At 47.6% G+C, this 13752-nt stretch overlaps 1 protein-coding gene across 1 annotated transcript in view; it reads left to right on the forward strand.

The window, feature by feature from the left end:
* CALCOCO2 (calcium binding and coiled-coil domain 2) overlaps positions 1-13752 on the forward strand; it is a 51543-nt gene that overhangs the window by 24722 nt on the left and 13069 nt on the right. Inside the window, exons 7-10 of the mRNA XM_015409215.1 lie at positions 1550-1640; positions 3930-4052; positions 12037-12114; positions 12671-12794. Of these exons, the coding sequence (XP_015264701.1) occupies positions 1550-1640; positions 3930-4052; positions 12037-12114; positions 12671-12794 (416 nt within the window). The remainder of the gene's footprint in view (positions 1-1549; positions 1641-3929; positions 4053-12036; positions 12115-12670; positions 12795-13752) is intronic.

Consider the following 13752-nt stretch of genomic DNA (forward strand, 5'->3'; position numbering starts at 1 on the left):
CCTCCCCACATGGGCTTAAATAGGTAGAGTCAGGTCTGATTGCTCCATCTGTCCTCCCTGCTCAGAGATATTTGTTATTATTTGTTTCCCACCTTGTCTTTCTCCACAGTGGGAGGACGGGACACAAACTGGGTTATATCATTCTCCTCTCCTTCATTTTATTGTCACAATGGCCCTGTGAGGTAGGTTAGGCTGAGGGGCAGTGCCGGATTTACGCATAAGCTAAATAAGCTACAGCTTAGGGCCTTGCAATCTGCTGGGGCCTCGAATAAAAACACAATATAAAAATGATTTCAAATATTAAAAAGGCGTATATATTTTAAATTTTTCTGAGACCAGCTGATATAATTTAAAACAGTAGGGGGCCACTGGGTTTTGTATAGCTTAGGGCCTCAGCAAGTCTAAATCCGGCCCTGCTGAGGGGGTATGTGCAGTCCAAAGTCAACCAGCAAGTTTTCGTGGTAGAGGAGGGATCTGAACCTGGCTCTCCCAGGTCATAGTCTGAGACTCCAACTGCTACACCACACTGGCTGCCCACGACAAAGTTGGGAGTGAAAGCCTGAGTGACGTTTGGAAGGCATTAGTGCCTCTTGCCATTTATTGATATGTCTATGGCAGGAGTCCTCAACCTTTTTGAGATTGTGGGCACTTTTGGAATTCTGACAAATTGTAGGGGGCGCAGCCCCTAAATGACTACCACAAAATGGCTACCGCAGGAGGCAGAACCTGCCACAAAATGGCTACCACAGGAGGCAGAACCTGCCACAAAATGGCTGCCGCAGCTTGCCTTCAGTCACACAGTGAAGCACACAGGGCAATAGAGGCAGCTGCTGCCAAATCAACATTTCAAGAAAATCTGCACTGCCAATCAGAAGCCTGGCTAGGCAAAAGTACCACCTGGCCCCACCCACTCTCCACAAACACTTTGTGGGCACCACGTTAGAGGTCCCTGGTGTATGGTTTTAAATTTTGGATTGCGGTTTTAATGTTTGCAGTGCACTTGGAGTCCCATAACGCAGGAGAGAAGTGATAATTTAAATAAATAAATAAACATATTAGACACATGCAAGGGGCAATGGTAATAGCTGAAGGTATTTTCCCCCCAACTGTGATTACTGCAAATGAACGAAGAGAGATGCCAGTCAAGATGAGACCTAGCTCTTCAAAGCTCTGATTTAGATCTGCCATTCACAGTCTGCAGTCGATGTTGCTCTGAGGAAAGTGACTTAGCAACACTGGCACTTGGAAGTCATCCAGCCATTACACAACTTCATATTTCTCTGTAGGGAGAGGCTAGCAGGATGGGGGCCAAAACTCCAAGTCTGCCGCCACTTGTGTGACTGTCCATGAAGAACTGAGCCAGTAGGCAGGGCTGCTGACTTTTCTGTTGTGTTTGAAAGCTTAGAATCGCCTCCTTTTGGAATCTGCTGGAAGGCAAATGGGAGTTTTGGAGCGGTGCTGGGAAGCAGGTGGATGTGGGCTCTTAGCAAGTGGGTGGGTGTGCCAGCATATAACACTGCAAGAATTTAACCTCTCTTTTCCCAAACAGGATTAAAGAAGAGACTAAAAAGCTGTGGACTGAAAAGGAGAAGCTGGAATACAAGTTGAAAGCTACCCTGGGTTGCGTGGATCAGCTTCAGGTGGGACGCTCCTGGATTCTGTGTGTCCACCTTTCTCTTGAATGAAGACCCAGTATATTGGCAGAGAAAAGGGGAATTGTGCCTAAGTGGGATAGGGCTGAATATCCTCAGTGCTTTTACCAATGCTTGATATCATTTACACACTGAGGCTGCTTGCTTGAGTCACCCAGCCACAGACAGGCATTTTATGTATAGTCAGAATTGCTGTCAGAATTCAGAACTGTCCCTCCTGTGTGGTCACTGATTAATGCAGTGCAAGCTTGGGACATCCATAGTTTTGAATAGTGGTAGCAATGCAATAATATCTGCAGTATCTCTAACCTGAGCGACATGAACAAATTTAGAGTCCTGTGGCACCTTTAAGACCAGCAAAGGTTTATTCAAGGTATGAGCTTTCGTGTGCATGCACACTTTGTCAAATACATTGGAAAGGAAGCTAGATTTCAAACTTATAGATACAGGCTACATGTTATGCAGAACGGATTTGAGAATTCTGGACTGTGCCACTTCAAACTGCAGTTAAGGAAGGATCATATTTTTAGAATGTTCCCCCATCTACAAATGCTTCTTGCCTGTAGCAGTACATCGAAGGTAAGGGTGCCTTAAATTTCTTTTCTCCTTTGTGAAAGGAGTTTGAGGATTAAGCTGTTTGAAATGGTAGATGCCAGAATTCTAGCACTTCATTGAGAGGGCTGGTTTATGTTCATGACTCATGAAATCACCTTTTACTGAGTCAGGCAATTGGTTCATCAAGGTCAGTATTGTCTACTCGGGCTGGCAGCAGCTCTCCAAGGTCTGAGGGTCGAGCACATCTTCTACTGTTTGATCCTTATAATTGGAGCCGGCTGAGGGTTAAATGGGAGACATTTGGCACGCGAATCAGATGCTCTCCGACTGAGCCCCGTTTGCTCCGTGTTGCTGCAGGAGTAATGGATAACTCACCCATTATGTATAATATGTCGCTCTTTCATCCTGGAAACAGTGGCCAGTATAATTGATCCAGCCAGAAGAATTGATCCAGTCTTCAGTTTGCAAAGGTTGGGGGGAATGACTGAACTCTCAACCAATCCTCCCTCTAAGCCGTGGAGTCTTGTGAGCAAATATACTACTTTGTGAACTACTAGCATTAAAGTTCTGAGTGAACAATTTTGGCTACTGCATAAATTAGTTTGCTCTAGAGCCATCCTTTCTGAGCTAAGACAAAAATGTGTAAGCCAGAGGCTAAAAAAACTATGAGCTAGCTCACACTAACTCAGCTTAGGGGGAACACTGCTCTCAACATCTTTCTGCTGTTCTGGACTTGGAGGGTGGGGGTTAATGTACCTGGGCATTAACAAGCAGTGTAAAGGATTTGATTACGGAATGTCACTGGTAACTAGAGCAATCCATCACTTTAGGCTTGTAGGGTTAAATGTTGTTGTTGTTACTAAATCTAATGGTGGCGGCTACAAGCATGGACAGCTTCAAGAGGGAATTAGATAAGCATATGGAGCAGAAGTCCATCAGTGGCTATTAGCCACAAGGTATAGGTAGGAACTCTTAGTCTGGGGCAAGTGATGCACTGTATTCTTGGTGCTTGGGGGGGGGGAACAGTGGGAGGGCTTCTAGTGTCCTGGCCCCACTGCTGGACCTCCTGAGGGCACCTGGTATTTTTGGCCACTGTGTGACAGAGTGTTGGACTGGATGGGCCATTGGCCTGCTCCAACATTGGCTTCTCTTATGTTCTTATGTAATGCCATAGTTGCTTATCTGGAAATGGTACCAAAACATGATGGGTTGGGTCCAGCCAGCTTTTCCACCCATCTCACCCAATTCCCCTCCTTCGTACAGGCCCCATCCCACCTGGCTTTTGGCCACGCAGGTCCTGTGATTCCCAGCATAACCATTTTTCAGAGAAGAAGAAGAAGAGATTGGATTTATACCCCGCCCATCACTTGTAGTCTCAGAGCAGCTTACAAACTCCCTTCCCTTCCCCTCCCCACAACAGACACCCTGTGAGGTGGGTGGGGCTGAGAGAACTCTGACACAAACTGCTCTTTTTCAAGGACAGCTGTGCCAGAGCTTGTGACTGACCTAAGGTCACATCAGCAGGTGCAAGTGGAGGAGTGGGGAATCAAACCCGGTTCTCCCAGATTAGAGTCCGCGCACTTAACCACTACACCAAACTGGCTATCAAAGGAGAACCCTCTTTTTACCAGCAGAAACGTTCCAGCCCCGTCTAAGATAACCTAACTGCCCACTATTTCCTTAACAATCTGGGAGCCATGTGTGTCTTTCATTCTGTTTCAGTCCCAGGTGCAGAAGGAACAGCAGGAAGTAGAAAAGTACCAAAAGGCAGATGGTGACAAAGCCGGGCTCCTGGAGCAGCTGAAGGAAGAAAATAAGCAGTTACAGGCCACCTTGCTTGTAAAGGTAAACCTCCCTTGCTATGGGTTGGATCCAGCAGTAAGGGAGAAGAAACCGGACTCTGCACAGTTGCACTTGCGCAGTCAAAGGGCTGCAGCCACACACAAGCATGATTATAATTTTTTAACAAAACAGTGGTGTGCATAAGGTATAACAAAATGTGCAACTGGCATGGCTTGCATGATTGTATTTCACTTGCTTTTGAAATGGTGTCAGAAGGAGTACCTTATGCTGTGTCTGGTACCTGTGGAAAAGATGGCAGGGAAACAGCCGCCCTCGCTTAGCAGGAGCAGACTGCAAGGAGTAACTTTAGTGCTTCCTTGAGGGCTGTTGTGCACATGGAGATCCTCTGTGGGAAAGTCTATTCTAGAACAGTGGCTTCTTGTAGACTGGGTTCTGGGGGATCCTGGGGTGTTTGGGGAGAGGGGCCTTGGTTCATTATTGATTGATTTATTTGGTTCAATTTCTGTCCTGCCCTTCCTGCAAGCGGACTCAAGGCGGGTAACAACATTAATATAAAACAATGAAATCAAGATTAAAACTGTAAACCTGACCCTTAAATGATGGTGATCAGCAGAGCACGATGCATTAGCATGCATAAATCGCGCAATTTCAGACCCCATTGCCTCCAGCACGAGATCCCAAGGGAGCGGGGCTGGGGAAGACCTCTGCCTGAGAATTTGGAGAGTTGCTACATGTTAGTGCAGGTGGGCTGGATTGACTGCGGGTCTCGTTGTGCATAACCGCTTCATAAGGCTAGGACATGAGCAGAGGTTTCTCAGTAAGACCCCTAATGGCAAGCTTCCTCTGCAAAAATAGCTTGTTGCCGTGTGTCGTCTGTACACGAGTATCTGTGATTTGCACCTCACTTCCCTCCCCAACGGGGACCCAAAGGAGCTTGCAGCATTGTTCTCCCTCCATTGTATCTTCATGACAACCCTGTGAGGAAGGGCAGGCTGACCCAAGGTCACCCAGAGAGCTTCCATGGCAGAGTGGGGATTCTTTCCAACTTGAAACTCCCAGATCTGAGTCAATCACTCTGAACGGTACACCGTGCTGGCTCTCTCTAAATTAGAGACATGTTCTGTGTAAATCCACCGTCCGCGCTGTACCTAGAGTAACACAAAAACAGGCCAGCCTAAGATAAAAACCTCTCTTCCGCTGCCTGTCATTCCCATCGTAGGCGATAAACTTTAAGCTGTGGACTCAAGTCACCGTGCTGTGGTTTTTTGGGATCGGTGGCAAAGCGACGGAGTTCCTCTGGAACAAAAATACTGAGATTGAAATCTACAGATGCATATAGTGGAAAGCACCGTCAACAGATCTATGGTGAACCTAGAGGGTTTTCAAGGCAAGAGTCAGTTCACAGAGGGGGCTTGTCCTCGCTAGCCTCTGCATAGCCAACTTTAGACTTCCTTGGTGGCCTCCCATCCCAAGTGCTTACCGGGGCTGACCCTGCTTAGCTTCCAAGATGGGATGAGATCAGGCTAGCCTGGGCCATGTAGGTCAGCCCTCAAGCCCACGTGGCTGGAGTGATATCAGCTGCACGCTTCCCACTGTATACCAAAGAGTCCACACGCGCACACACACACACACACACACAATGGGATGTGTAACTCAGGGAGTTGGAGGACAGAGGAAGAGAGACAGAGGATTGTGTTACCTGCCCTGTTTTTCTCCAGGAGGTCATCTGGGGTAGCAAGGGATTTTAATTATTTATTTATTTTAAGCTATTTTACCCCGCCCTCCCCGCGAGCGGGCTCAGGGCGGCTTACAAGGAGCGCAAGTCCATATATAAAACCCAATAAAACAATAAAATCACAATTATAACAATAATAACACTAATGACAATAATAAAGTGCTTTCAAATTAAGGTGGTCTTGAGTGGTTATCTTCAAACCAGCCCCATTGGGGTCTCACTGTCCAGTTGATCATTCATACCAATCCACGTTGTTAATGTCACATGTGGCTGGGCTTCCCAGGGCGATCCCGCGACCCGATGGTATTGCCACCGTTGTTGTTGGTGGCAGCGGCGGCCCCTATGTGAAAGCCTGGTGGAAGAGCTCCGTCTTGCAGGCCCTGCGGAACTGCATAAGATCCCGCAGGGCCCTGATCTCCTCCGGGAGCTCGTTCCACCGGGTAGGGGCCGCCACTGAAAAGGATCTAGCCCTGGTCGCAGCAAGTTTTACCTCCCGGGGACCTGGAATCACCAAGCGGTTTTGGGTCCCCGACTGAAGTGCTCTTGGGGGTATATACGGGGAAAAGCGGTCCCTCAGGTAGGTTGGACCCTGGCCATATAGGGCTTTAAATATAAGTACCAGCACTTTGAAGCGGATTCGGTATGCTATTGGCAGCCAGTGCAGCGCCTTCAGCCCAAGTGGCTCTCAGACCCGCCTCCAGCTGGGTGGTTTGGAGTGCCAGGAAGGGCAGGCTGGTCAGGGAGCCAAGCAGGAGTCTGAGCAGAAGAGCAGGCAGTGATCCAATCAGGGATCCAGGAACCAGATGGAGCAGGACTGTGTTGTCCAGGGTGCAGCAAGTGAGCTACGAGCCAGGATACCCAGATCGAAAGCTGAGGAGGAGTTGGGGGGATGTTGGCCCCTTGTTGCATAGGAGGCAGGGAATGATCAGAACAAAAGGTTCAGTCTCCAGTTGTCCACTTTCTGGCCCATAGCTGTGGTGGGGCATCTTGGGGGCCACGCCCCCCTTAATTTACACCCACAAAATCCTCTATCAAAACTTTTTAAAAATGTTGATACTTCTACAGAAAGTTGTCTAATTCTCCACCCTGCACCCGCCTTCTCCAGCCGGCTGGTCCTGCGCCACCTGACTCCACATTGCGGCCTGGTAAAGACGGTGATGGCAGCTGCAGCAGCTTTCGCCAGCTGGGCAGGGAGAGGAGAGGGGCGGGGGGGGCGGACTGCGACAAGCATGGGAAGCTTGAGCCCGCCCTGGCCTTTTGCCAGGCCTATCCTGGGGGCTGGAGTAGGCTGGGGGGCGGTGGAGAGAAGCTGACTGCAGAAGCACACAGGAAGACCCAGTGAGGCTACATAGCACCCGCCCCTCTCCCTCCCCTCTCCCTCCCCTCTGATGGCAGCCTGAGCTGGTGGTGCCTAGGTGCCAGGAGCCCTGCTGGGCTAACTTTGGGTGGGCGGCAGGGCACTCTTGGGGGCACACGCAGCTCCTCCTCCCCACGCACACGCCTCTTGCTTGTACGCCCACCCGGTGGCCTCGGGCACCAGCCAGCTCCACCAGCCCGGGTCTTGCAGTGAGGCTTCTCAAGAGACCCTGCTGGGTGCCGCATCAGAGGATGGCGAGCAGCAAATGCACATGAAAATATGCAAAAAGATTTCACGGCTCACAAAGGTAAACAAAAAGAGAGAGAGCGCTTTCCCCCTTGGCAGTTGCGCATTCTCCGGAGGAGCAGTTCAGCCGGCTGCTGCAGCAGCAGTGCAAATTGCTGAGTGCGCCAAAGAGCTCGGATTTATTCATTTTCTTAAAGAAGAGCGTTGTTGGGTGAGATCCAATCCCCAGGATCTAGTCCAGCGTGTTCCCCTCTTCACGATCCCCCCTCTTCACCCTAGAGTAGGGGACAGCTTCTTCCATGTGGAAACAGCTGTCTGGAGTGAGTGAGTGAAATTTCTGCTGTATTTTGTATTATTTTTAAATTTATTTTTAATTTTGCAATGTCGCGCCCCACCAGTTCCCCCCAGTTCCTCCTTCCCCCCCCCCTTGAGAATTTTCTGGCTACAGGCCTGTCTGTGTTTTCCTCTGTTTTGGTCTGTTCTTCCCCTCACCGTCTCCAGTGCAATCATTCTGGAAAGACACCACTCAGACAAAGCAGTGCATGGAAGAGGAGGCGCAGATTTCCCCACCTTCCCGCTCACATGTCTCCTTGGGCCGGCCATTCCTTCTCCCACTCCCAGTTGCCACCAGCAGGCTTTTTGCTGGCTTTAAAAAAAATTGGTAGTGGCCGTATCACTATGGCGTCATTGCACGATGGCGATATAGTCGCTGCTGAATTTAAAAAGAGAGTGCGGAAAGCCTTTTGGTGATGTGTTCAACTGGGAGGAAGTGACAGTTGCATGGGTAAGTGCAGGAAAGAAAGAGTGGAGAATTCCTTCCCCACCTGGGCACTCCACTGCCAGCGAGTGCCCGACAAGGATTCGTCTCCACCTACTAGAAGCAGCCTTATCCGAACGCAAGCCTTGCACATAGTCGTGCTGTGTAGTTTGTTTATTTATTTATTGGATTTCTATGCCTGCTTACATAAAAATTTAAAAAACAGAATACAAACATGTAACAAATTCTAAAGTGCTATATGTCGATATTGCATATCGGGCAGCGAACAACAGTTTCCGAGTATTATCCTTCACAGGTGTCAGTATTTATTGAGTTCCACCTCTCCGCGTGGGTGCAGCAACAGTGTGCCATAATCTGATGAAGCCGTGCGTAGGCATGTGCTCATCCAGATGTCTGTATCGTTCCTCGTCCTTTTGTGGGAATTGTGTTTGCAGAACTATTCCGACTGGGAACTTCTTTTCTTTTTTTAAGCCGCTGTGCTTGACTGTAGAGCTGGGAAGACTTCCACAAGCCTCCATTTAAATTCACCCCACTCCTCCTTGTCTGAGCCGGTCTCTTGTAGTGTTTTTTGCTCTTTTCATCTCTGCCATTTTTCTTGGCCTCGGGCAGAGGATGTGACCCTGTGGTAGACATAGACCCAGGCCCGTAGCCAGGGGTTTTTTTGTTTGGGGGAGGGGGGGGTCTTTAATTTTTTAATTTATTTTAATTTCAACAATTTCACTGTGAATATTAGCATTAAAAGTCTATATAAAAATGAAGGGAAAAAAAAGGTTTCGGTTAGGAAATCTAGACTAACCAAATACCAGTAACTTGTATTTGGCTTTAGATATAGTTTCCCAATCAAAGGTGTCAATGCCCATTTTATCTAAGATAGGGTACCAGATATTTAGAGGATTGGAAAAGTCACTCTCATTTTGGTTATTGGAATGATAAATTGAGAAATTGTCCAGCATGAATAGATCCCATACTTTATACCACCACTGAGTTATATTTGGCACCTGGGTCTTTAAATTTTTAAAGGGGCAGCTAAATTACAGTTAATTAAATTCATCTGGATGCCTGTCCTCAAAGGGGGTGGCTCCAAGCCTGTTTTTAGTCCTTCCTTTCAAGGGACAGGGCACCCAGTGCATCAGTTCTTAGTGGGAGGTAGAGGGGAGCCCGGGGACAAGCCGCGGCACTCTCACCCTGGCCATTGACAGCAGCAGGTGGCTGGGGTGTGTGTGTCTCTCCTCAAATATACAGTTTCTGGCACAGCTGTTTGTGGGTCAGGGCTTTTAATTAAGGGGGCCGGGCCCCAACATGCCCCACTGTAGCTACGGGCCTGGGTTGGACCCCTTGTGTGGCATGCAGAAGGTCCCCACTCTGGCCTGGAAGCTCACTGGGTGATGCTGGGCCCATCACACACCCTCAGCCTAGCCTACCTTACAGGGTTGTGTGTTATAAGGATAATGGGGAGAGGAGAAGCAAGCCACTTTGGGTCCAGGTTAGGGAGAAAAGTGGGATTATAAATAAACAATTTATATCTGTTTTTACCCCTTTTGTTTTTATTTCTGGCAGTCTCGTATAATGTTAATAAAAAGCAAATTTGCATATTTTCCAATAAAAATATGTAATATTTGTTCATGTCTTGCGGCTCACCGTTTATTCTATGTGGCTTTTACGTTAAGTAAGTTTGGCAACCCCTGCACTAGGGATAGGGGCATAGCAGCACATTAGAGATTCTGACATATTGAGGATCCAAGGAAGCAATATTTTTTGCCCGGGGGGGGGGGGGGGCAGCATCCACACAATGCCTTTTATTAAGTCCAGCCAAAATGGCATAAAACAATCTGTGATCTTTGAAGTGTAAGTATCCCACCCCTCTTTTTACGCATTCAAATAAACAAAGAGCTCTGGGGGATTCAAAAGCTTGTACATTGTTTCATGCCATTCGGGATTGGTCTTATTTAAAAGGTACTTGTATGGCTTTAGTGGGTGAAGCATAATGGATTCTCTAGAGATAGCGTGCTGGAATTGAACCCTTTTTTCTGATGGGATTTCCATTGGGAAGGAGAAATACATTCGAGGCTGACTCAGGAGAATTTCTGGATAGCCACAGGAATAGGAATTGCAGTGTTGGGAATGGCTGGTTGCTATTGTCACAGAATTAGGTCTGGATCGAGCCTCAGTCCTCTGTTAAACCGATGCTATTTCTATAGTAATTAGCTATTTCAATTTCTATAGTAATTAGCTTCTGTAGTTGAATCTTTGGTTCTTTTCCCCAGGAGTCTGTAGGACGCTTCTGGTGATGTGACCTTCCTCGTATGGATAACACTGCACATGACTGTTGCCTTTTGGGATGTTTATACATTATGAAATTCTAAATAGGCAGGGTATCTGAAACTAACTTCCTTGACTCCCTGAGTCGAGTTTCCCTGACTTTCATTGACTTCTCTGACCCCAGAAATGGAAAGAAGGGGAGGGATTTGGATCAGTACATCATGTCAGTTCTGGTCAGTTCTAGTTTGGCCTGCGTTGCCTCCAGGATAGTCCTGCGTGATAGGTAGGCCACGTAGGTATGTTATCAGCTATAGGTCCAAGAAAGATATATGCCTCTGGTTTACTAAGGGTCGTGGCTGCTCATCAATGCCAGGGAATAGACATATTCCTTATTTGCCTGGGTGTACACTGTATATTGAATTATAAGTATTGAATTAAGAATTATGAGTCAACTTTGTATGCTGCTTACCAAATTCTTATATGTTCTAAAGGGTTCTCCATTTGGGTTTGAAGTTAAATAAGAGGAGTTTTGCCCAGACCTGGATAGCCCAGGCAAGTCCAGTCTGGTCATATCTTGAAAGCTAAGCAGGGCCGACTCTGACAAGTACTTGGATGGGATTCCTCCTTGGAATACCAAGTTAGGAGGACAGAGGCAGGCTTTATTCAGCCACCTCTCTGAATATCCTCCAGTAGGGGTCAGTTACCAGGGGTCGATGTGACTTCCAGGTGTGTGTGTGTGTGCGCGCGCACACACACACACACCTGGAAGTCACATCGACCCCTGGTAACTGACCCCTACTGGAGGATATTCAGAGAGGTGGCTGAATAAAGCCTGCCTCTGTCCTCCTAACTTGGTATTCCAAGGAGGAATCCCATCCAAGTACTTGTCAGAGTCGGCCCTGCTTAGCTTTCAAGATATGACCAGACTGGACTGGTAGGTGGGGCTGAGAGAGCTCTGAGAGAACTGCTCTTTCGAGAACTGCTCTTTCGAGAATAGCTCTCAGAGAACTCGGAGAACTACAGTGGTTTTGAAACAACTATCTCTCTTTCTTGATGCCATTGGAAAGCCAGTTTCTCTCCCTCCCCAATGAACACAGTGGGGAATGTGAGTCCATGAAAAGGTTGCTGCACTACTCATTTCCCCAACAGCTGTGCGCTGTGAGGTTGCCTGCAAATAAACTTTGGGTTTAAACAGAGCAGGAGTCCCCAACATGATGGCACCGTGACCCACTGATACCTTTCCGAGCACTCCCCCAAGTGTTTTTGGAAAGTGGGTGGGGCCATGTGGGGCTCTTGTCCAGCGGGGTTTCTGATTGGCTGCACAAATTAAAATAATACTTTTTCAGGGGTGGCAGCCCCAACAGTGTTGGTTTTATTCTATCACTCCTCTCTCCTATTGTACCCCCCCCCGTATTTCTGTGTGGTTGGCTCCTGAGGCAGCCATTTTGTGGTTCTGCCCACCACCCTGTGTCAGAATTCCAAAGGTGCCCACATGCTGAAAAGGGTTGGGGACCCCCGATATATAAAGTACTTCAGTCAGCATCCTTTTTAATGTCCCTCATACTATTCTGTGACTGTGGGCAAGAGCGCTCTGATACCTTTAGGACACTTGGTTCACAAATGCAATCTTTTTTTTTTCCTCTTGGAAAAGGAACAGGAAGAGATAAAACTAAGGGAACTGTTTCAGACCGTGAAGAAGAATACGGACAAAGTGAAAACGATGACTAAGGTGCGCAAGTTCCAACAAGTGTGGACGGAGGAGGATTGTGTGCACATCTCTCCCTCCCCCCCCCCCTTAGGGCAGAAATGCTCCCCATCCTGTGAAAGCAGAACACCGTTTTGAACGGGCTGTGGGAACTGTTGTAACTTGATTCCAGCTGATTCCAGAAGAGCATTGGTTTCATGAAACGAAAGGGACTTCTTGTGGGAACATCCCTTCTTTCCGTGGGTTGGATCCCATGGCAAATCCCCACTGACTGGACAGGTTGCGTTTTGGATGATAGCGGGAAGGGGACGGTGAGGAAATCCCCTTTAGTCAGCGGAGATTTACAGCAGGATCCAAGCCCCTGCATCCATCCATTTCCCCCACTCATTACAACAAAGCATTTCCCTTTTTAAAAAAAAGTTGGTAGGGGGCTGAGAAGAAAAGTCTGCTTTCTGCAGCGAATAAGGGTCTGCCGTCATTTTCTAGGCATATTTGGAGATGCGAGAGCCTCTTTCGATTCCTGTCGCTTGCGGCTTTGAAAAGCTCAGCTCTTTCTCTTCTGCCCTTCCTTTCTCTGCAGGTATTACAGCAGGAGAGCGAGGTTCTGATGGCACACCGCCAGGAATTCCTAGAGGATGCACCTGCTGGGTCCCTCACTCGGTCGTCAGAAAACGCCACTCTTGTGTTCGGGAACCCATATTCTGGTGAGTATACATCAACCTCCCACTTTTAAAATGTTTAATCCGTTCTCTTGACCGAGGGAGGTTGGATCAGCGGCAGTGCAGGCTTTTTCTGCGGTGGAACTGAACGACAGAAATAAGAGCGCCAAAAATAGTGCGCTGAAGGCAACAGGAGAGGTCGGCTTCCCTAAGGAGATGATTCTCCATGTAGATTTCGTGGCGGGACATGAAAGCAGGACCATTCACAGTAGTGACGGAGTCTTCGGACAGAGGTTTTGTTTACACCTCTGTAGTCTTAGCCTTCTGTGGCTGCCATTTCTACTCAATGGTTGAGGTTTAGATCATTAACTTACAAGCTTACCCAATGCTCCTCAAAACACTTACATATCCGTGGCTGAAAACAGCTGTCCGACACTTTTCCAAGCAGCATATAGGTTTTCCGAAGGGCCGCATGTTAAAATTGGGGTTTAAAACCCCACTGCAGAATTACCAATACAAAATTGCTTACAACTGTGAAATTCTTTGGCTCTTCTTAAAGAAATAGTACATTAACAAGGTACTTACACAAAAGAGGACAAATATAAAGATAAATTTAAACCTTTCAGAGACATGGTTTGGAATTTGAAATTTCCACTCATGTCACCAGAGGACTTGTTGGGGGGCTTTCTGAAAAAAAGGGTAGTAGCTAGACCACTATAGTGTTACAAAGATCCATTGCCACAATCAGCTATTTCCTGCTTTAATTTAATTTAATTTAATTACCTTGTAGAGCTATAAGGAGAAATGTGTAGTCCACACCTTCTTCCTTGTAACTCCACAAGGAAAAAGGCTAGAGCTTGACTTAAAAAAGCCAACCAACTGGGAACCAGTACATTGTTGCAACAGTCTGCTATAATGATATAGTAATCTTGCTATTTCAAAATCTAGAAGAGACCTGGGGGGGGGGATGGCAACTGGGGGGGCTCAGACAAAGGAAATGGTG

The sequence above is a fragment of the Gekko japonicus genome, unplaced genomic scaffold, assembly GCF_001447785.1.
Source record: "Gekko japonicus isolate JY-2015 unplaced genomic scaffold, Gekko_japonicus_V1.1 scaffold240, whole genome shotgun sequence".
In the NCBI taxonomy this organism is placed as follows: Eukaryota; Metazoa; Chordata; class Lepidosauria; order Squamata; family Gekkonidae; genus Gekko; species Gekko japonicus.